The 24486-nt window shown below is 33.0% G+C and overlaps 2 protein-coding genes across 3 annotated transcripts; both read right to left on the bottom strand.

The window, feature by feature from the left end:
- Positions 1–84: 84 nt before the first annotated feature.
- On the bottom strand, positions 85–15548 carry LOC137810455 (uncharacterized). Of its 2 annotated transcripts, XM_068611712.1 has the most exons (14): positions 15285–15548; positions 14404–15099; positions 13591–13797; positions 13178–13489; positions 11658–11782; positions 10346–11488; positions 9092–9233; positions 8810–8969; positions 8170–8333; positions 7683–7765; positions 7104–7203; positions 5491–5552; positions 1889–2048; positions 85–640 (listed from the first exon to the last, which is right to left on the bottom strand). In XM_068611712.1, exons 1-14 carry the CDS (start codon positions 15459–15461, stop codon positions 473–475), a joined length of 3699 nt encoding a protein of 1232 aa, XP_068467813.1. In that variant the 5' UTR covers positions 15462–15548; the 3' UTR covers positions 85–472. The 2 variants fall into 2 exon arrangements, 1 of the variants encoding a protein (XP_068467813.1); XR_011080905.1 differs by lacking the exon at positions 8170–8333.
- Positions 15549–16514: 966 nt separating this feature from the next.
- LOC137810454 (RNA pseudouridine synthase 4, mitochondrial) lies at positions 16515–20897 on the bottom strand. The gene is made up of 8 exons (XM_068611711.1): positions 20410–20897; positions 20066–20113; positions 19908–19988; positions 18977–19090; positions 18750–18848; positions 17937–18048; positions 17268–17314; positions 16515–17149 (listed from the first exon to the last, which is right to left on the bottom strand). Exons 1-8 carry the CDS (start codon positions 20848–20850, stop codon positions 16793–16795), a joined length of 1299 nt encoding a protein of 432 aa, XP_068467812.1. The 5' UTR covers positions 20851–20897; the 3' UTR covers positions 16515–16792.
- Between the last annotated feature and the right edge of the window lie 3589 nt (positions 20898–24486).

Raw genomic sequence — 24486 nt, 5'->3', positions numbered from 1 at the left:
ATAACTGCAATTATTATATAGAAGATATATATAGTGAAAAAGACTTCATAAATGTTAGTTATGTAATTAATTATATATCAACGATTAAAAGGAAAATTCCGTAGTTATATAAACATATTTTTAATATTGATCATTCAACTATAATTTAAAATTACAACTATAATAAATATGAAGTAAAGAAGCTAGCACTCAACATCTCTCTCTCTCTCTCTCTTCTTTTATATCGTAACATTGTATCCATGGGAAAGAAACATATACAGTTGGCATGAAATATACAATAGATTATGATATTCCTCACAACCATGAATTGGCAAAGGCACCCACCAGCCACTTCTACCACATATCCAGTTGTCATTCTAAACTAATACGATCCAATCAAAGAATACTCAGTCACAGAGGAATGTTGACCTCTCAAACCTGGCCCTCAAGCTATATGCATTAAACTCTAATTCATCGTCAAAAATGGCATATTTCAGACAGCATAATACCCCATTTCATTGCTGACATTTGAATAATATTCGTTATAGGTGAGATAATCCCAAAAACGAGAAAGCCCGAAATTCCCATGTTTAGGTCCCTTAATATAACGTATGTGCAGTTCTTTTAGACTTCTATCAAACTTCTGCTTTATAGAAAGCACCTGCAAATAAATTCAAACTGCAGGTCAGCACATTTTACTAAGGAGTTTAAGACCATCTTATCAAGAGGATGATACTCTTTGGGTGTCGTATCAAAGAGATGTTGAATGTCATAAACAAAAATATCTTGGTCCTTCTTCCAAAAATGCCTTGAATGATCTTAGTATCAATTAAGACATTAGACTCAACTTATTGCCATAGAACAACACAGCTGGAAGTCAAGCCTTTGCCACAGATTTATTTTTTCAGCAGGAATAGCACTAGCTTCCTTCGCCAAATGATCATAGTATCCTTGATCAAGGAATCAAAACTCCACTGACATACCAAAATAATTTTTGCGGTTGTAACGGTATGAATACAAGAAAAAGGGAAAACAACACTTGTGGAGGCCAATTCAAGGGCACGAAACATACTATTTTAGGGAGAAAAAATGTCTAAACTTCAAGTCGATCAAAACAGAACCAAGAGGGTAAATGAGCCCAAAAGAAGCCAACAAAGCTATAGATCCAGAGAAGATCGACGCTTGAGGGCACATGCCTTAGTATTTGGTCAAACGACTTCTTAGGTTGGGTTGAGTTCCTCAAGACGCACTTACGGGAAAAAAGAAGAAGCAAAAGGAGGTGGCGAACAATGTCATACAGAAGACAGCAGGATCTTACCCACTTTGCTACAAACTTGAATTTAAAGGATGGCGGAAATCAGTGGGTATTGTCTTAGCTATTGCATTCTATAATGTTGTAAATCCTAAATTGACTAGATATATAACTAAATTATAAGGCGATTTTATGAAATTGAGTTATAATTAAAATTAAAATTGAGTTATTAAAACATATCTTAACGAGGTTTGTTGGATGTATTGGATCATTCATAAATATCTAATTTCATGCTTAAGATGTATGGCCCTCAATGTGAGTATATACAATGATTAGAAATATGACCAAACTATAGTATATAAGTAATCACACCTTACAGACTGATTTTTGTAAGGTTTCGAGTAAGAATTAAAATATACTTTCTAAAATAATATATATATATATAGGTAGATATAAGAAAAAGGTGAGAACAAGTACAATCAAAGGAAAAGGCTACAACCTATGACCCTTAACGCTTAAACTAGATACAGCTGTACAACAAATAATAAACAACTATTTAACAAAGTAAACAGCCTATATTTTCGTTCAATTTTGTTTTCAAAAGCATAAATGTACCAGATAAGTGATGCAGTGATTCTAGAAAGTTGCCTGGTTTACCTGGGATATATTGATTCTAGAAAGTTTGCCTAACAAATCTTCTGGGTCACTTCCAGAATCCCAAGCACCAAGTGTAATACAGGACCGGAAATCGAGAGCACATTGCAGAATGCTCTCAATAATGCTGCCAACTCCCTTTGTTTCATCAGAGAGGAAACATCTGAAACATATATACACAAAAACATAAAATGAAACACCAACTGTCAGAGTCAGATGTGTTTTACTGTCTAAACTTAAGGGTTATAAGTATCAGCAACTTAATAAAAGTTTGAAACACTACACTAAGAGTTATGCAAGTTTCAAACGAATGAATTTCATGCAAGTTTCGTGAGAAAAAAAACCTTTTTGGTGGAACCTGCATGACGCTCACCCAATGATAAAGAATGCATTGTTAACATTTTTTTGCTTACAATGGGAATAGACACCTTATTATGATTTACTAATTCATCATGAATTTGATCACTCCCCAAATATTAAAGCCATGGTGAAAGTTTATAACAGATCATATCGAAAATCCTAAAAATCCTTTATAAAGTTATAACGGATATCATAACAGGTTATGTTTAGAATATTACTGGGTTACTGCATTCTAATAATAATATTATGTTTAGAATATTAATAGGTTACTGTGTTGTGTATAAAATGTTATTAGGTTAACTTATAATATTTTAATTGGGTCGGGTATGACATGGCCGAATTTATTTTAGAAGATTTTATGCAGTTATTAGATGTTGAAGAGGTCTTTCAAAAAGCACAACTCAAATCTTGGTTGTGGTTAAAACACAAGGTACCCCATTATGACTATTCTTTCGTAGATTGGGTTCTGAACCCACTTCCCTGCATTAGAAGCCTCAGATAATTTTATTAATGGGTGGTAGGCTGTATGGCCTTGTATTGAGGTGAGGAAGGGGTGGTAACTAATGGGAAGCTATGGTGGAAGCTCTGAAGGGTCTGTTAACAAGCTGTTGCAGCAAATAGGCTGCCTAGTTATGGTCTATTTGGTGCTCAGGACAGTAGAGTGAAAGTGTGGTCTGCTCTGGGGGCCAAAGTTGGTGTTATGAAGTAGGCTGATGGTGCTGTGGTGGAGTTATCTCTCTTTGTTGGTTACGGGTGGAGTAGGTTCATGGCATTCCTGCAGCTTTTAAGGGAGTTCGACACTCTTATTCGGTATATGGTTACTTATGTATGTGCTGATAAATCTTTTGCTGCGTTGCTGGTGATGTTTGTGTCAAACCCAGACTAGCAGTAACTGAAGCATTTCGCTATTAGCTACAATGTACTCTAAGTTCTAAAGTTTTCAAGGTTATGATCCTTGAAAGGAAGGGTGGTAGTTGCATTTGATATCTAGTTCTTCTTTAATTTCCCCTGTTGCCTGGTTGGAATAGACAGGATGTCTTGTGATGCTGCAAAATAGGGAAGTTGCTTTTGACCTCATGCTTGGTGGCACTGTTGTAATGACTATGTTTAGCTCTAAAGAAAGAGGATCAGGTTGGTTTGGCTTAGTTGTTGACCATGAGAAGTAGTGGTTTGGGTTTGTGCAGTTACTTTATGTATGCTGGAGTGGAATTTCTCTTTAAGGGGTGGTGAAAGAGGGGTGGAACTTCTCTAGCAGCTGTACTAGTCCCTCTGTTGCTTTTTGGGGAAGTGCGTGGTATGCGGTTGTGAAGGCTTGGGATTTGGGGCTGTTGATGTTGTCATTAGGAAAAACAGCAGCTGATCAGTTTCTTTGTGGATGGGCTTGTTCTGTTGCAGTTTTTTCCTTTTTGAGACAACAAATCCTTCACCAGTTATGTTGATTACTGTCATTTCGACAAGCAGCAGGATGTTTTGTTGAATCAGGGAGAGTATTATGGCCGTCTAAGTGCTTTAAGTTCTCTCTGGGCACCAAGACCACGAGGGTAACATTTTCTCTTGCTTTTAAGGATCAGTAATATATATATATATATATATATATATTCTTTGGCTTGGATGGAGCTGGAATATTGGTGTAATTTGCTGCTTGGCAAAGTAATTGCTGCATTGTGCTGCTGTATATGTTATTTGGTTTGGTTGCTGCCGCAAAATCTTTCTTATTCATTTTAAGCTTCTATGATGCTGGTGCTCTCTAAGGATGTCCCATGTGGCTCTAGTTACACCCTTTGCTCCTCCAACAGGTTGTACTGCAGATTGGGGGTAGGTGTTAGCTTTGTGCTGATATAGGTATATGAAATCAACTTTGGATTTGTAATGATGTAGATTAAGTCATATAATGGTTTGTATTCTAAGCTGAGTAACATTGTGGTTTTTTATAAGGGTTGGGATACCCTATCCCTTTTAATTTAATTTATTCATTGTTGATAAAAAAAAATTAGATGTGTTTTATATAAAATATTATTAGCTTAACTTATAATATTTTAATTGGGCTGGGTATGACCTGGTCCAATTTAATTTAGGGTTTTTTTTCACTTATCAGGACAGCAATTGCTTGCTGTGATTAGGTTAACTTATAATATTTTAATTGGGCCGGGTATGGGCCCAATTCATTTAAGGTCAGCTTTGTTGTTAGGGATCCTCACTCACACAGAATCACGGCCGCCGCCGCACACACCGTCATCGGAACCTTGCGCCGTCGCAGCAAGCCTCATTCTTTCCGCCTTTTTCGCTTTCTCCGTTACCCGTTAGCATCCCGTGATGCAAAAAGCGGCCGCCATGAAAAACCCGCATCGCCACCGTCATGGTGTGGCGGTGACCAGAAAATCCGCCACCGCTTTCCGCCATGGCGACGCCATAACCGTTATTGATAACACTAAGATGCTATAATAAAATCACAACTACTGGTATTAGAAAGCAATTCATCACAGTTGAAATATTTTCAAGAAATGAGAAAGCAGCACAACTCCCCTGTATTTGGATGCCTTAGTAGGTGAAATTCTTTTAATACTTTTATAAAAAAACTCTTGATTTAGTTATGGAGGCAACAACAGATAACTCGACCATCATGCCAATATTATAGTCTACTAATAGGCATTAGGAAGTGGCACGTGGCAAATACATATTCAATCTTACAGACGAAGCTTCTAGTGTATAGAGAAGAGCAAACATTAACAATGAAACATGCTTAGGGATAAGTTTATAGGAAAGCAGTTTCACTTTAAATAAAAATATGTAGAATTTATTATCCATCTGTTTTAACACACAATACGAATAGGCCTATAATGATTCTTGAAAGTTAAGGATAAAATCAGTGGGTTCAAGTTACTCCACTGATGCACATATTTTATATACATTTGAGACTGAAAAACCTAGACATCTCTAGATACAATAATAAGCAGCTTTATAAGAGCTGTCTCAGTAGATAATAAACAACTATCTTAACAATGATCAAGCATTCGACCACACATCAAGTTCCACTATCCAGACGTTCCATGAAGTACCAAGATGTGTATCAATGACTTTGATAATATTAACTTCGTAGAAATTTAACATAGAAGAGGACTTAACAGAATTAATAATTGAAAATTTACCTTATTTATTCACTATTTGCACAAAATAAATGCACCTAAATTGACTTTTTTTAATAACTGACCCTATAGTTTTAATCAACAAATAAATGTAAAACTCACATGCATAATGAATCAGCAAGATATTCCATGTGCACTGATTCAAGATCCATCATATCTTTCACCTGCATAATAAATAGCAGGAATACCCAATAGGTTATAAAGAAATTGAATTCAAGGTCATGTAGACAAAATCTAGCCATCAAAGTAATAGTCCAAGTATCATGATTCGACTGTGACTTAGCCTACTTACCCTTCACCACGGGACAATTGATGCACCATGCAACAATTTCCCTTCAAAATTTGTGTACTAAATCAAATTCTTTGATTGTGACTTAGTCCACCTAGACTACACCTCAAGATAATTGTGCAACCTGTAATTGTCCCACTAGGAATCTAACCAGTAACCTTGACTCCAATGCCAATTGTTGAATTGAGCGTTTACTACTAGCCCAAAAACTATAACTAATATATAATCAAGGTATAACTCTTTCTAGTTAAGAGCGTAACAGTCCACGTGTCACGATTCATCACGATTCAATTGTGATTTGGCATACCTCATCTCGGGATAATTGATGCACCATGCAACAAATATGTGGTGCAATTTTTTTTGTATTTCTATAACATTTAAAAACTATAATGCAGATGCAGCTAAGATAACTCCAAAATTTGTTTATAAGTTCCCTACACGAGAATCTTAAAAGCATCCTACATAAACAAAATATTTCCAAATTTCCTCGTATGTCTCATGCTATGTATTAGCATTAAGCCTGTCACAAACTAAAGAAAATATGACAGATAGAAGATATATGAAGGAAATTGTTGGTGGAAAAAAAATCTACACAACAAAGGAGACAAGTCTCTCCTACAAGGTGCCCCGTAAAAAGAATTTATCCTTTCACACACAAACTATTATATTCACAAAATGACTCCCTCTAATCTGGTTTCCCCTATTTAGAACCAACCGCTTCTAACTAATTTAGTAAAAAACAGCTGCCCTTATTTAGCTCTAATTACAGTCATTAACCAATGCTGGATCTGCTGGACATCCTTGTTCAATAGAACCCTAATGAAATCAGAAATGTACAGGCATACAGCAAAGACAAAAATCAAGTCACCAAACTCAGCATGAGTTCTACCCTATGATCGTTATTAGATTTCTGATTTTAGAAATATACACGAGAATTACCATCACAAAGGTCAAAGGACTTCGAAATAATGAAAAATGGTATGATTTTGATTTATGGGCTTTACAATAAAAGATATTGACAAACTCACACCTCACAAAGAAAGAAGGGTGAATGGATTGAATTAAATAGAAAAAAAATGAAATTTGAGAAAAAGATGGGAAAACCCCTAAATTTACCTAAAAAAACTCTTTTATTTTGAAAAAACAAAGACCTATCTAATACATATGGCATACCTAACTATAATTCAAGTTGTGCTTAATTGTATCAGTCATAACTCATGCAATTTTTAAAAAAAATTAACTTTGATAATTTCCCAAGTCCAAGTGTCTCAATTTGTACCACCAGTACCCCTAAGAAGTAATTTTCTACAAAACAGAATGCATGAGCAATAACAAAACAAATTGTACTTTTAATTGAATAAAAAGATGCCCAGAGAATGATAACTAAATAAAATAGCTATACCAATTAGAAGAATTTGTCTCAAACCTTATGCTCAAGGGAATGAAGAAACCTGCACCATGATACATGAGATAATTGTGACTCTACATACTGCTGCAAAGTAGATACAAAATGATTTATCTGGTGCCTGTCATTGAAAGTGGAACAAGGACGCTTAGAGTTACAAATATCAAATCAAAAGTTCATCTTCAATATTTAAACTGTGCTCATTAAGTATCCCTTTATACTAAGTGGGAAAAAAATTGATAATTATTATCACTTAGAACCTACCCAGACCATACCATCTGAACCTCCAACATGCCTCCATCCATGAGAATAGTAACAAAATATAGTTGAAAGCTAAATAACTATTTTATTGATATCAATCACACCAAATTACATTCTCATCATTACTATTTCTAATCCAAAACCTTTAAAAAAAGGAAATAAATATATGTTGAAATAAATAGGAAGATTCTAAAGATATTTTTTCCTAATTATTATAAAGATATTGAGAATATTTTTCGTCCTAATAATTTGCTATTTACAACAGAATCTGAGAAAGGCCCCTGATATCAAATATTAACAATGTGTCCATGTATTTAGAAAAAGAACAACTTTCAGTACCTCATCTTAATCAATATATTAAGATGCCCTGTCTCAAGTTGTAGTTCAGAATTTCGATCTTTGTTGGTTGGATCCGTCAAATCCTGTTCACCAAAATTGAAAGAAAATAAGTTCCATTAGAATTTACACAATGAGAAGTCCTTGAATTCTTTTGGAAATCCTGAATGTAGGCAATTACGAGAAATAGAAGCAAATTGGGACACCAGACTATATTATAGTGTAACCTAAGTGCAGACTTTCTAACTTGGCGGCTCTCAAACATTTTAATAAATCTTAACTGTGATCAAGTATGAAGAAACATACCATGCAATATGCAAGTAAATACGAATATAATAATATACTTTTAGGGGGTAAATTGAAAAAATAAACTTCTTGATTCAAATATTCCCATTTAGAAAAATTAAGGCTTGTTTGTAAGATAACAAATGCATGTTTGTAACAATGACCACAAGGAAAAGAAAAAAGGAAAAACTCCAAGAAATGACACCTTTAATGAGCGCCATACATCTGTCAATGAAAAAATAGCAAGCTTCACTTGTATCAAAAAGCTGAATATATCAGCATATATTTTCAATGCAGCAGGTGTTAAAACAATACTGAGTGGCCAGTGCACACGGTAACCCAGCCCTAAGAAATCAAAAGAACGAACCCCTGCCAATATTTACAAATTCATTAATTGATGCCAAAGTGAGGATAATTGGTGGACGTGCTTATCAAACAAGCAATGAAACTAAAAAAAATAACAATAACTACTGCTATCAATAAAAGTACAAAAACCAAAAGCTAATCAAAAGTTGTTCTTAGTAAATTATTTTTGTGGCAATTGTTATTTATACAGGAAATGAGTACAGTAATATGCCATGGAGGCACTCAAATGGAAACTGAAAACCCTTTCTTATTTAATTATATAAAATGGCTGGACAACTTTTTAAAATTTAAAAATCAAATGAAAATTGTCTAAATCAGGAATATGTAATAGAAAAGTATCATTAAAAATATAGTTGCCGTTTGTAGTTAACTTGAATAATGTCCTTTCCATTGTAATGAAAATAGAATACTTGGTCTTTAGGAAAAGTAAAAATTGGTTATCAACTGGGGAATCCCCTTTCATAGTAGTATGGATGTACCAATAGCAGATGCGGAAAGAGGCAATTTCCCAAGTCCTTTCATGTAAACAAACAACATATCCTTGTGAGAATCTTGTTCACAAGAAGACTTCTGAATTGACGACTCAAGTAGACCTTGAATTTCCGAAAGTCTCTCATTTGCTTCAGTAACAGACCACTTCTGTAATTTCAAGTTAACCAAAGAATGAGTAAACATAACAATATTTAAGAACAACAGTCAGACTGCAGATATAAATCTATGAAATATTATAAAAGTCATTCAGAATCAGAATTTAGAAATACATGATGCCAAAGAGACATGATAAACAAATCTGCCCAATCTGCTAACTCCATAAAATGATACCGCCGCAGTGCCAAAAGATGATCTTGCAACTTAAATGCTTCCTCGAGCACACTGATGGTAAGCTTGCTGACATAATTGTATCTGACATCTATAAGGACAAGCAGCACTGGTACAGAGTGCTTACCTAAAAGCATTATATTGAGCATCTCAACTCATTTCAACTGTGGAATAAGGACCAAAAATGAAAAAAGATGAATCCCGAAAATATATCATCTGAGAAATTATTAATAAAGATCTTGCTAACCAATGCCCAGCATTTGTTGAAATTAAAAAAAAAATTGGAAATTATACAGGTGCATTGGAAATCATGGTGAGAGTACACTAATAACACTGTTTAATACAAAAATCTTTAATTGTAAGTCCTTTATCAATGTATTTATGGCACTTTACCTATTAATAAAATGTGTTAATATTCAACAAACTTGCATCTTAAAAACATAACTGTCATAAAAAACTTTCAAACTAATTTATCATGTACTTATATGTTACCCCACATACCATCACCATCTGTAATTATAACAACTGACAGTATAGCAAATTAGCAATTACTCCATTTCTCAATTTTTACACATAAAACCCTTCACATGGTCATGAAATTAGCATTATCCACTTCAACATATCATATTTTAAACAAGTTAGCTGCATAAATTGCATCTTGGTATGACAATAATACTTGAAACACATTAACTTTTATAGAGCAGAAATTTCAAATGCCATCAAATTGGTTTGAAATAGCATGTCCCACCTTAGGTACAAGGTTTGTTTGTTTTGGTTGAAGAAATATTGAAGTACCATAATCAAGCCTTCTCATATTTTAAAACACTCAAATAAAATACTAACATATAGAGATCCTTCATGGTTTTTCGCTTCTTGATCAGACAATTTTGAAACCCATTCCGACAGGTTACATCATCAAAACAATAAAAATTCCTTATAAGTCCATTGTGTTCCAGTTTTGCTATGTATTACGGCATCATAAGGAAGCCAATTGAGGTCGCATTGATCCATTACAAACACTGATACTACTGAGAAATAGTAAGATGGGATTGGAATGACCAGATTTAGACTTCACTGAACTGGGTATTCACGATAAATTCATACTAGTTTAATCTAAAGTACATCCAGAGAAATGGAAGCAATATACATAAACATAATCAGTCAATTTACCAGAATAAACATAAAGAAAAGGATACTGAAGCATGATTTCCTGCAGTAAGCACTTGTCAATTATAATATCAAGTGGCATCTCAAATGTTGATGACAAACTTTGTTTTCGAGTATCATCACAATTGACAGTTTCTCCAAAACTACTCAGCAATCTTTCCCAGCTGCTCCCACCAGACACAACATTTAAATGTTTATGGTCCATCAAGTCCGGTGAAGAACATAATTTTGGAACATCAACTAATCCATTCTCTCTAGCACAGCCAATTTCTCCTTGTTCATTATTCTCAGAATTACAAGGTGACACATTACTATGTAGTGTAAATGAATATGCACTACTACATCTACAGTTGGTGGGTATCTTGTCTGTATAAACCTTACACGGGTCCTCTACAGTAGAAAAGTTGAAGTAAGGCAAAGGCTGTTCATGTTTAGCCTTGTATTTTTCCCCATTCCCACTCCTCAGGTGAAGAACTGAATTTCTTGTCAACATAGGATTCACACTAAGGGGATTAATACCAGGATAATTACCCTGATGGCAATATTTCGATGGTTGGAAATCATACAAATGTGAAACGAGTGTACTATTGTCAGGTTGATCCCCATTCGTGGCCTCCCCACTCAAAGTATCACTAACAGGAATAACATCATGGCATAGCATAGAATATCTCAGGGATCCCAGGTACTTTTCAGTTACCTTTGGCTCAACAGCTCCAACATTATCAAATGACTTTTTCAAAAAGTCACCCACTGCAGAACAATGGACAATCAAACTCTCTCTATATTGAATACTGGACTTACATGAGCAGCTTGAATTCCCTGGTTTTAGAGAATTAGACAGGTGACTCAATATCACTTCCTCATGGGAGGACTTCACCAAGTGATCAGTAGCATCCCTTTTATCACAGAGTTCATGCGAATCACTGCCTGAGTTTTCATGATGACAGGAGTTTTGTATTGAATTATTTAAGGTAGCACTCTTCAAGAAGCTTAAAGCAGATAAATGATTTTGTTGCCCAACTACCGGACAAGACCAGCCACTAAGCTGATCACAATCCAATTGCTCCTCAGAGCTGGTTAAGGATGAACTTTCAGATAAATCACACATATCTTCCAGCAAGGTGAACTCATCTACTGTACTCGAGACATCAGAGCCCAAATCACCAATGCCCCTGCAAAAATCTATAAAACATCAATGAAGCAATAACAAAGGGAAATAAAGTTGTCAGGGAAAAAACTATGATGTCAAGCAGCAAATAAACAGAAGCATGCTACTCAGTACTTGTATCTTCATGCTCACAGGGAAGGGGGGATTGTCAGATGAGGGGAGTAGGAGATTACATATTTAAACTTCTTTTATCTGCTATAGTCCAACCGACAGAATTGTTTTCTGACATGATCTGGCCTAGTTTGTCTAAGGTACCTCCACCATTATCAAAAGAAGGTACTAAAGCATGCATAGCTACCTGCAAAAGAAAAATGTTTCCATGTAAGGAAAAAATGTAAAGAAATAAGCACCTGCCCAAAATGAAGTAGTCTGCTGTCTTAATCCCGCATCTATCTTATTTTATACTTCCTATGCTCCTTTTTTTGAAGTTGCTCATTCAAAAACTTATTGGCGATCAAAACACAGATATAAAAACATCACAGATGCAAATGGATAATGATGAAAAATAACTGCTATAACAGCCGCCTAAGCATTTTGGTGTGTTTTGGCAAATCAAATGAGACATTGTATTTGCAAGTAACAACAAATAAAACAATTACAAGAAAATGACACTCTATTTCAGCACTAGACTACATATCATCATGATGAAAAGAATCAAGATTTTAAGAAGGTTAAAGAAATACACAGTAATTTATAGCAGAAAGTAAAAATATAAAACAAAATTATAATTGTATCTGCAGAGCAGCAATAGTATGTGTGGTGTTAAAGATGTATAATTCTCTCCTAAATCATAGCAGGCATTATGAAAACAAGAATACCACACATTTTGAGCAATTCCACTTGATTATATTATATCAATGACTAACTCCCCTAAAAGTTTACCACTATTGGGTGAAGTGAAGGATCGTCATTGGCTTTATTACATATCCAAAACATGGCCAAATGCAAGAGCTCTGTAGGCTTGAAACATGGACAATGCACCTACCCATTTACCTGTGTTCAATTTCAACTTTTATTTAAAGAATTAGTGAAATGAGAATCATATTTCTGACCATTTGGTCATAAAGACTTAGTCAAGATCCAACTCTTGCCAAAAGCACAAGGCACTAGGTAATGGTACAAGACAGATTGTAATATCTCCTAACATACTAGAAGCAGAAAGCTCGACCGATAATTTATACAAAATTAAGCAGGGAAATATCTTACCAGAGGTGTGATTTAACAAAAGCAATAATTTGATTGCCTGAAAATGATCCAAGAATTTTTTTCCTTGATTATGGTGTTCAACTAATATGTTTAAGCAGGTTTCCTGCATTTTTTTTATTGGTGGTTGCACGAGATCATCTTAGAGGTTGGTTAGTTTGAGAATGTTTTCTATTTTCACCTTTAATTACAAAATATCACCTAGTTTTCATTTTATTTCTTCTTCAAAGGTTTATATAGAATTAGCAAAAAACAAAATACTATTGTTTTCATTATTTTCTGTACCAACTATTAAAACAAGAATAAAATGAAAACAAGGCAGATTTTGTAATTAAAATTAAAAACAAAAAATGAAAATAGAAACATCTTTTCAAACCAAAAAACTTAAACTTCTGGCCAGTTAACCCTTTGCTTCTATTATGCAAGTAAGCTATTTTGTTATTGCAAAATAATTCATATACGTTGAACCAAAACTATGGAGTATGACCACCTGCGCATTTCTAACTTCTAAACTGCTCAAAAGGCTTCCAATTTTCTCGTTCATCCTTTTATAATAATTTTCTCTTGCAAGCACCGTAGCTTCTATAACATCTTTGCTGAAAGCCAATGGAGATGAACGAGACAGACCACTGCTCGAAAAGCCACTCCAGCAGGGTACAAAGTCATCACAACTGTGTTCTCCAGAAGCAACATGAATGCACATTTCAAGCAATTTCAACAGTACTTGAAGCTGCTGACCAGCTCTAACAAGTGGGACCAATAAATCTTTGAGAAATCCAGGAATGGGAACTTCATCTCGCACCTGATGTTAGAAGTCCCCACCATGAGAATAAATAATATAACAATGTAATATAAGGTTATGATTCATTCGAAAACTGGTAGAAGCTAGCAGGAAAGAATTACCTTCACACTTGCTAATGGAAAGTCAATAGAATTGCCAACTTTATCATGTGACTTAGGAGGTAAACATTCTATATTTTCTACAATAAACTCCTTATATGGGTCATGAATTTCTGCTTTGAAAATCCATGATCTAATGAACCCACAATATGGTTCACATGTTTGAAGGAAGAGAAACTTGAGCAGAGTGCAGTGAGCAGGATCAGCAACCTAAATTGCAGAAAGCCGAATATATTATAAGATTTTTCAATAAAGAAAAGTTATTTTAAACGGAAATATCTTTTGTAGATGTAATGCAATTGTTCCGTTGCAACAAATATGTAAAATATTGAGTAGGTAAGCTCCTCATGACAATTATATGCTTTACTAGCCTGTCATTTCTCCAATTTAAATTTGTATTGATTATAATCTCTCTGCATGCTACAACTCTTATTGACCAATATCCCCCTTTGACACTAGAAAAAAAAAAGTAACAATAAAATCCAATAATCTTCCTACCATAATCTATTTTGTAATCCATTACTTATAGTGATGTCCCAAACTCATCTTTGTTTGTCCCCTTCTAAAATGATAATTAAGGGATTCGCCAAAGGATAAGTATATGTGGGTATATGCTGTGAAGTATCGATTTAATGGCGCCCTTGATTGATACTCCACAGCGTATGAATAAAATAATAACTAAGAGATAATAAGGAAAACAAGGAAAAGGGAAACAAATTCGAAGAGATAATTTAAAATATTACAAGATATAATCGAAGAGACTGTTTGATATTTTCCATATATTCTAACAATAGGTTCACATTCAAATAAGCAAACCTGTAATTGTGAAAACAAAAATGTCAATAGATTTCCCCCTCTGCAGAAATTACGAAATTCAGAAGTAGCTTGGGTAACCAGGTCCTCGAAAGCAGTATCTGAAAAGCAAAGGGCCCACTTTTGAAGGTTACATACACTGGCAAGCGCTTCAATCTGAGTCCTTAGTTCTTTTGTGTGCAGATAAAACTCAAGTAGTGTAATTTCAGAATGCACTACATTCTTTAAACACCCCGGCACAGTCAAATCCACATTTTTCGACGAACGCCTCAAGATTACAGATGTATGAATTGTGTCCAATCCACAGATGTACCCTTCCAAGACTTTTCCCACAGCAACAGCAAAGGCTTGATTAACAAGTGTAAATGGAGGCACCTGTTGTGCTCCCACTGTGTCCCCTTGGCTTTGGGAAACATCAGAATTACGATGATTGTGTCCAAAAGTGAGGTCCACATTCATATTTGTATAATAATCCACAAACGCACGAAGAAGAAAGACCAGAGAGGCGGTGCAACCAATGGATTTAAGTATATTCCCCAAAGAACGAGTGCTGGAAGCACGATTCCAGAGGTTGGGAATGTGGAGGAAGGTCCTGTCAGCTGGATCAGAACAAAAGATGGCAGATATCCTTTGAATGCTAACAAGGGATGATTTCGCACCTTGCATCGCATTCATGGCCAGCCTCACCAAACTCGATTCCTGGGAGCAAAGATGTCGATTCAATTAAGTTCAAAATGCATAGATAGATATACAGATAGATAGTGAGTGTTGCTAAGTGTTGCAAATTGAGTAGGTTTTCTGACGGTAAAAGGCATTGCAATGCAGTGGAAAGCAGAATGAAGGCGAATAGAATAGGTTAGTTTGAGAGAGGAAGAGGAACTTACGGAGAGAGTGGAGAGATGAGAGAGAGGTTGATGAGAAGAAGATGAAGATGAAGAAGAAGATGAAGAAGAGTGCAGTCCACTCTCAGAAGCTATGGACTCCCACGTGTTTGGGGGAAGCCATGGATCTTCTACCTTCAAATTCTGCAAAAACCGCGCAAATTTGGCATCAACCGTCATCGCTTCGCTTCGCTTCTCTTGGAGCGATGAAGTAACAAAGGAATTTCAAAATGGATTCAGATCGTATCTCTTCTCAATCAAATCCCTCCCCGCGGCTACTTTTTAAATAATATATATAATCAATATTTACTTTTTTAACGAATTTAGAACAATATTATAAAAATATATAAAATCAAATTCGTTTGTATCAAATTCCTCAAATTTTTACTTTAAACATGTTTGTAGTCATGTAGAAGATTTATTTTACGTGAATGATATAGTTGAAGAAAAAGAAGAAGAATGGCATAAAAATTTAACTTGGTAATAAATAAATAAATAAATCTAAAACAAAACATTACATTACATTATCTCAAGCTACGATGGACTGCGTCGTCTTTTCATTTTATTAAAATAAATATTTTTTAATAAAATAAACATTTGAAAAGATAATAACTTTTAAAAATAAATATGTTTCAATTTATTTAATTAAAATACAAAGCAAAGATCATGAACAGGTGATTTTACGAATTTACCATGAGGAGGAAGTTAAATTTATACAATTATAACATAGTATAAAATCAACTAATTTAAATTTTGATATTTTAAGGACGTTTTATTTTAAACTGTTTCGTGTTAAAAAAATTACTTGTACTAACATATTATAATGTTTTTTTCATTTTAATGGTAATTTTATTTCAACTTCAATTTTATTTTTTAAAAATATGTTTTTACATTTCATACATTAAAATAGATGATAATAGACAAGAGAGTTTAACCCTTCAAAGATACTAGCTATTAAAACGTCTCTTAATATTCAATTCAATTTGATTTTTAATACAAGAACAATTTAGTCCTTTTATAAATATATTAATTAAAATTATTTTTATTATATTAATTAAACTATTCTTAAAAAAATTCCAAACAACTTTATCTTTTTTTTTCTCTTTTTCCTTTCTTTTTTTTTTCGTTCTTCTTTCTAGTTTACCCTTCTGGGTCCAAACAAAACATTAATTTTTTTCTCAAAAGTAACTCATAAATCTTGATCTCACCATTTCTAAACCACTAACACAAATATAATAAAGATTCCTTATTAAAATATATGTTTAATTAATGGGTAATAACATATTTCTATAGCTTGGACAGCAAAAATATACTACTTATCATAATGTGGCTATGATGGACAAAATAATCGGATAAAAGGAACTGTTACAAAGTTAATTCAATGACACTGCTATGTAGAGTAGCACTGCTTAATGGTTAGGAAAAATGCAATGCCAAATGTGAGACAACAAACTCAAACCAAAATCGGGTGAATAAGAATTTTGAAAGGCTGAGACATATAAACCATTAACTCAATAACTTGTGATATCCCAACTTCTTTGCATGTATGGAGGCAAATCCGCGACCAACTGAAGCCCTTCCACTTGTGAAAGATCACAATTGGAAAATGATTGCACATTTTGCAGTGCTTCAGATATATTGGGTAAGACTATTTTCTTGCAATGAAGATGTAAACGAGGACGATTCTCGGAGATGCTCCCATTGTTCAAATTAAGGCCAAAGGGGAGTGTTTCTTCCTTGAGATGCTCTTCACAGGAATCCTCCACATTAGACAAATCAAAATTTCCCCACTTCCTGTGAGCTTGCCATCCATACTTGTAGTCCCCAACTATTGGTGTACCTAACACCTCAGCACAGTGCACTCGAAGCTGTGGCACCAGTACACACACTTAGAATAGAAATTGTGGTGAGCCATATTAAATGATTTTAACAGTTTATGTTCTTAGTAACACAAATATCAAATGATTCTTCCCTAGGTTTTGTTACCTGGTGTTTTCTACCAGTTAAAGGGGACAACTCCAACCATGTGTAACCTGCACTATTTGAGATGGCATAAATTGGGGGTTGCAGATAAGAAGAGCTGAGGAGAAGAACTTAGCAGGAAAATTCATGCCAGAGAGGGTGAAGAAAAATACACATAAATTTTTCTAAAAAATGTTGGCTCAAATACTGGAAAACCAGAAGTTGAGATAAAAATCAGACATCCCCTCCAGCTGGTGCGATTACTTATTTTGGCAGACTGTAAATTCTATTTCCCAAACATGAAATTAAGTTGAAATCATATTTGTTATGTGACCATTAGCTCTTTTTGTCAGGGACTCTCTGCCTTTCTAGTATCAAGTGAAAATGTTGAACACTATCTAATAAAACAATTTGTAAACTAAAATAGTTTGGAAGCATGCATATTTTGACATTGCAATAAACTTTATAAGCAGTGTTGTTAATAATTGTTTCTAGCTAGAACACTAATGTCATTTAATGACCCCAACCCATTAACAATTAGTGAGAAAGAGAGTGGCTGAAACTAGGGTCCTGACGAGTTTAAAATATCACAAAAACATGTAATACGGGGAAATTAATGGAATTTGTTCTTATCACTCTCAAAGGATTTGATGAAATTTAATCTTGGAATTAAAAGTAAGTTTCATTACCAACCTTGTGATGATGATGCAATCACTCGGTACTCTGTAATGGCATGCTGTGATGACAATGATGTAGAATTGTCAACTACAGTTATTCGATCAGATTTCCCATTGTCAACTACCACCTGAAAACAAATGAAGGGCAACAAGTTCACGACATTATAAAGCAAGAATAAGGAGCTTTCTATAGCTACTCAAATCAATGTCCATTTATTTTAATGCTAGATGTTAATTTAGGTTAAGAGCTATTGCATTGTAACTGTAAGGCCTAAGCTTTCATGTCATGCATTGCCAGATAGTTGGCGGCATCCATGAGTGTTGCATTTTATGGATTTTGCATTAAAGGAACTATTGGCTATTGCATTTTATGGATACTAACAAGTTTGTTTTGAACTTGCTTCTAAAGCATTAAAGGAACCACCGTGACTAAAACAAGGATTTATCAGAAAATCAGCTACCCATAAGAAGATAAAAGGATTAAAGGACTAAGGCAAATTCCTCATACATAACACTCCCCACCATTTGAGGAAAATGATTGTTCAAACTTCCTTTAACAGTGAAAGGCATGATAAATTTAGTAATTACTGACAGCATATACTACTGTACTGGTTGTTTAAAATGTTTGATAGTTCAGTTTTAAGACAAAGCTGTAATTCAGTGCAAAACTTTTTCGTTTATGCACATTATATACAAGTTATTGTTTTATAAGTTTGACATATCTGGTATGAAATGGATGAAGCATGCACAAAGCATAACATTCCAGGAATAAGATTGACCAGCTGAAAGCTCCTAGTAAATAGTTAACAAGCAACAATATGGATACAACCTTACCCAGTGAAGCAGTGACCAACCCCTTTGAACATCTAGGACGTCCAAGGACAAGTGCCCAATACCTTCTTTGTAGTATTCTCTTCTCTTCTTCAGTCTATTTAAGATCAAACAGCACAAAATTAAAAAAAGCAATGAAATGGACATAGACCCTAACAGACTACTATTCTGAACGTTTTAGCATGCATGAAGCATTTGATGTAAAAGAACAATTATTTTACTCACATCATCTAATGCCCTAGATGTTTTCTCGCGAAAGATGGAATGCAGGACTGTAGTACTTGTCTGTGTTCTTCCCATCACCAGAATGCCTGAACAGTCTCTGTCTAGTCTATGCACCTAAAAACAATCTTGTTCATGTATCAGACCAATATCTAGTTCATGCTTCATACATCCAAACAACCATCAATCACATTGGCACGGGACGAAAAGACAAGGCAAACAATCCCGCTAATTTCATGAAAGTAAGTTCAAGCTTTGCTTAATGATAACAGATGAAACGGTCTTTGATAGAAGAAGAATAAATAATAATGTTTACCACTTTCTGTTACGAAGATACCACTTGAATTTTAGTAACCCTAGAGTCTTGAGAATAAGAACAATTAAAGTTTATCTAATGACAAATTTAGAAAGAAAAAAATATCATTTCCTGCCCTTTTTATTTGATGTATCGTTTACAATTGCAAGCATCTCCTGATACTCCTAAAAGGGCTCCTAAAAGGGCATAAAAAATAAATATCTGTAATTAAACACTGGTGCAGGAAACCATATATTGCTTCGCAGAGGAAAAAGGCTTCATCATGCCATGGGTTCTTATATTCTTGTTATTATCACAAAATCAATGCAAAATTTGAGCAGTAAGTTGAGTGCATGATTATCTCGAGCTCTTTCCTCCCAGGACACAAACAGCTAGAGCCAGATTTTGATGTGAAATTATTAGCAAAAGAACAATAACTTGAAAAACAGATTGCATTTGCCAAACACTGTATTTAACCCTTTTTTATCATCATAATCTAGATTAAATAACAGGGTGAGGAAGAAACAAGGATAAATAATGCATTTGTAAATAGCTTGGTACTAGAGAAGGCATAAGAAAACGAATAATAAAAAAGAGATTGCACAGATACTGATATGAGAAAGATAAGAAAGAGCTCACCAGACGAGGAGGTTCAGAGTACTCATAATTTAAACATGCAGCAGCTACTACATCTAAGCTGTGTTTGATATTAATGCCACCCTAATGAGAGACATCGAAAGAATGTGTAAGAATTAAATGATGAGTATGGCATCCCAAATGAGAGAGGAGGCGCATACCTGCACAGGCATTCCTGGAGGTTTGTTGAGGACGAGAATGGCAGGATCCTAAGCACATTACAAAGATTGATCCTCTTAAATGGCGTTTCACATTCGTCCAAATAGTGAAGTGTAAATATTTGTTTGATTTCTGACAATTAGGTTCTAACACAATCTTAAAAATTTAAAAACTCAAACTTATTGTATAAATCCTTTTCAACTTTATACACATAAATCTTTATTATCAATTTATATAATTCATAATAATTATATATATGTTCATATGTCTGTGTGAATGTGTATGCTACATGAGAGGAAGATATGAAACAGGGAAAAGAAAAAAGAAAGGAGTTAACGTTGAAAACCTTGTGTATAACAAGAGTGCGGATGAAGTTGATTTGTTGGGGAGTGAGAGAAGAATGAGGTTTGCGTGTAGGCGTTGGTTTTTGTTGAACAGATTGAGGAAGTAAAATGCGATCTCCAGAGTTCAAGGTGTCCTTCGCTGCGACCCTTTTCAGTGTTTCCGTGTGAGGAGGAGAGAGAACTCGAACCTGTCTTAGACGGAAAAGCTTGTGCAGAAGGGATATGGGGGCGCTTGGGCAGCACCGAACAATCCATTTCAGGGCGGTGGTGGGAGTGGAGGAGACTTCGTTTCCCTTTCCCTTCGTCTTTCCCTTCACCTCCACACTCCCACTCGCCGCCACCGGAGGCAGCGTAAGCCATTTCTCCTCCCATTTCCTTGCCATCGACATCTGCCGCCGACCACTCCTCAACGCTCTGAACATCCATTCTGCTTGTGCCGCCATCGCCAATGGCAGCTTTTCAATTTACAAAACAGAGCAAATAATAACACGGAGAAAGTTATTTAAATTGGTTTTCTTAAGCGAGTAATTGGTAAAACAGTTATTTTGATTATTTAAGTTTTAAGAATGAAAAATAATATTTAAATTTACTCATTCTTATTTTATTATTGGTTATTGATAAATAGTTACTTTCGTGACAAGGAGAAACTAATATTTAATACAAGAAAACTAATATATACTGATCAAATTTCAACTGCTAATTAATTTTTTAATAGTGATATTATACATATATATATATATATATTATTTAAAAAAATTATAAATAAAAAAATTGACTTACATACAAATACAAATCGTGTTAACCTAACATAAGTTTAGTTTAAAATATTAAATAGAAATTGTCTAAGGATAAAATGAATCTATTGTAACTTACTTTAAATTAAAATTATATTACCTAAATACGACTTTATTTTAAAAAATTATTAATTAAAATTGTGTTATGTATACTTAATATCAAAATCGTATTATTTTAATATGTCTAAAATCATATCAATATGATGATATTACTTTTTTTCAATAAAGTCATGATACATTATCATGACTAAATAAACTCTAAATTTGTAAACCATAAACCCTAAATATATTAGTATGACTTACTATAAGTAATAATTATAAAAATAACTCAATTCTTTTTTTCTTTCCATCTAATCTATATTGTATGCTCTTAATTAAGTCTTTGTGATTTGTCCTTTTTTTTTATCTTCGGAATTTAATAACTTGTCGAGGGGTTTCTACATTTTTTGTTAGGCATACAATGGAACGTGTATTTTGGTAGTGCAACTATAATTATTAAAGAATAAAGACAAATATAATGATACAATTTGGGACAGGTGAAATCTCTTTATGTAGAAAATATTAGTTTATAGACATAACATATTACAAATTTATATTTTTTTAGAATATATGATGATACTGCTCATGAATTACATTAGATTGGTCAGTGTATCAGTGTATTTTTCTTTCTTTTTTGTTATTTCAAATTTGATGTTTAATCATGTTTTTAATAGTTTAATCCTAGATTAATTATGCAACATGAATGTATTGATGCCTCAATCGTGATTTAAAGATGATTATATAATATCAATTTTTACCAATAAAGTAATCAATAATTTGAAATTATATATATATATACTTTTTTTCTTTATACTTTTTCAATGACATTGAATTACTATATTGACTTAACCTTAATTGAAACATTGTTAGTTCAACTAAGAATGAAACATTTTCAACTTCACATCATTTTTTTCAGTTGAAGTTGGTAGAATTTATTTTTTCTAGCAAAATTCGAATATGGTTATTTTTGTATAGTTAAAGTTATTATTTAGTTTATGTAAGTTCGTGTTATACCTGAGTTTACAATATTTAGATTTTTTTTTGGCTAACAACATCATCATTGTTTTCCATTTTTTTTAATTGATATCAAGTAGGTTTAATATTATTTGGTCTAATATTATTTTTATAACAAGGTTTTTTTCGCTTGATATCTATCAAACTTATTTTTTGATTAACAAAATTATTTTTTATTAATGTTATAAAGATTTTTTTTTCTATTTGCATCACATATGTTATTTATTTTTTTCAAAGTTGATCAATATTTTTTTTTTTAATATCAAGTTTGAGCCAGAATTGATAGAATGTTCAACGGATGGGGGTGGTAGAAATTAAATTGCATTATATTTAATTAAAATTAACCCTTAAACACTTAAATTTTAATAATAAAAAAAACTAAGATTATGATTGCGATTAATAAAGAATAATCGTTCTATATTAATATATCATTTATCCTATCACGTCAATATTGTACATCAAATACACAACAAATTGTTCCATCTATTATTGAGGTTTTATTAACGTTTATGTAAAGAATATTTTCAATAATAAAAGAATAATATAGTTTTTTGTTGGGAAATAATGAATAGAAAAATCCATTAATCTATTTCTATTTATTAAAAATTCATTTATAAAGTCAAACTCTTTCATGATCTATTAATAAAAGTCCATCTAATTCATTCATTAATGTTTTTATAATTCTTCAAAAATACTCTTTTTGTCCACAGAAATATTTTAAAAAAATAACCATTTGTGATAAATTGTAAAAAAAATAATTGTTATTAAAATTTAAACTATCCTGATATACAGAGTATTATTTAGATGATCGATGCGTTTTTTGAAAATAAGATAAATAAAATTGTTGTTGGTTCATTCATTTAATTACATGGTACATATTACATGATTTAAATTACTAAAAAAAAAAGAATTGGATTGAATTTGACGTGAATGAATGATATAAATGAAGTATGTGAGAAAGAGAGTTAAAAATTGAGAGTGAAGAAAGAAGATTTAACATTAAAAGAGAAAGAAAGAATATAAAAATAGTAATAAAGCATTGAAGAGTTGTTGTTCAGTGACCGCGTCCTCTGTGGCTTGGGCCGGAATATGCTTTCTCCATTATTACAGTGAATAACGAATCATCTTTAAGCTCTCTCACTCCTTCAACGTTCATGGAGAACGAGGCCAACACCAAAAACATCATCATATAGTAACAATAACAATAATAAGCCCTCTTCATTTTCTTTCAGTTCTGAATCATGATGCTGTGCATGTACGTGTATATATATATATATATATATATATATATATATATATATATATATATATATATATGCATAAACACTTTGGTTGTTTGACTTTGGTCCTTGTGGTGTGGGTGGTGCTTTGAATTTTGAGGTTTGAGTGGTGAAAGAAAATGGTGGTTTTTAGAAGAAGTGAGAGTAAGAGTAGAAGACATTGTTGACTGTTGAAGGATTTATGGCTTCTACACTACAATCTCCTATTTCATAACCTAACCTACCCACTTCTTCAAGGAAGCTGTATTTTTTGGACTCAACTTCCTTTTCCATTATTGCATTACTAAAAAAATTATTAAATAAAAAATATTTTTTAAAGATTAAAAATAATTGATTTTTAAATTAATTTTTATCATTGAGAAATAATTTTTAAATTAATATTTAATTAGCTAATAAAGTTTTAACTACTAATTATTTAAAGTTTAACTACTTAAATTTTAAATAATTTTAACTATCCTAAATTTTAAATGTATAATTTTTAAATTTTTTAAAATAATATCTAATTTAATTAATATAACAAGTTTATGAACAAATTATTATTTTCAATATTTGACATCATCTTAGCTTTACACGTTTCTACCAAATCTTGCAAAAGCCTACCAACCTAACAACAATATCTCTGACCAAATTAGAATAAGTTATTTTTCATAACTTACTTTTCTTGTTTTCATATATTAGGAACTGAATCGGGTTTCAGTTAAATGGTCTTATTATTCCTCACCTTTTTATTTTTAATAATTCCAACTACTGCTAAAGTCAAACACTTTTACCTATAATAAGATATCAGAAAAGGTAGTTATCAATCATGTTAATATAGCACAGATAAAACTCGTGCCACTACATTAACTTCATTCTCTTTTTTTGTTTGGATGTAATTGAAAAGCTGATGTCGATTTATACTCCTATATTTTTTAATTAAGTTAGATCGGGCAAAACTTATATTGTTTATAAT

Source organism: Phaseolus vulgaris, chromosome 2 (genome assembly GCF_000499845.2).
Source record: "Phaseolus vulgaris cultivar G19833 chromosome 2, P. vulgaris v2.0, whole genome shotgun sequence".
Classification (NCBI taxonomy): domain Eukaryota; kingdom Viridiplantae; phylum Streptophyta; class Magnoliopsida; order Fabales; family Fabaceae; genus Phaseolus; species Phaseolus vulgaris.
This window is presented reverse-complemented; position numbering and strand designations above follow the sequence as displayed.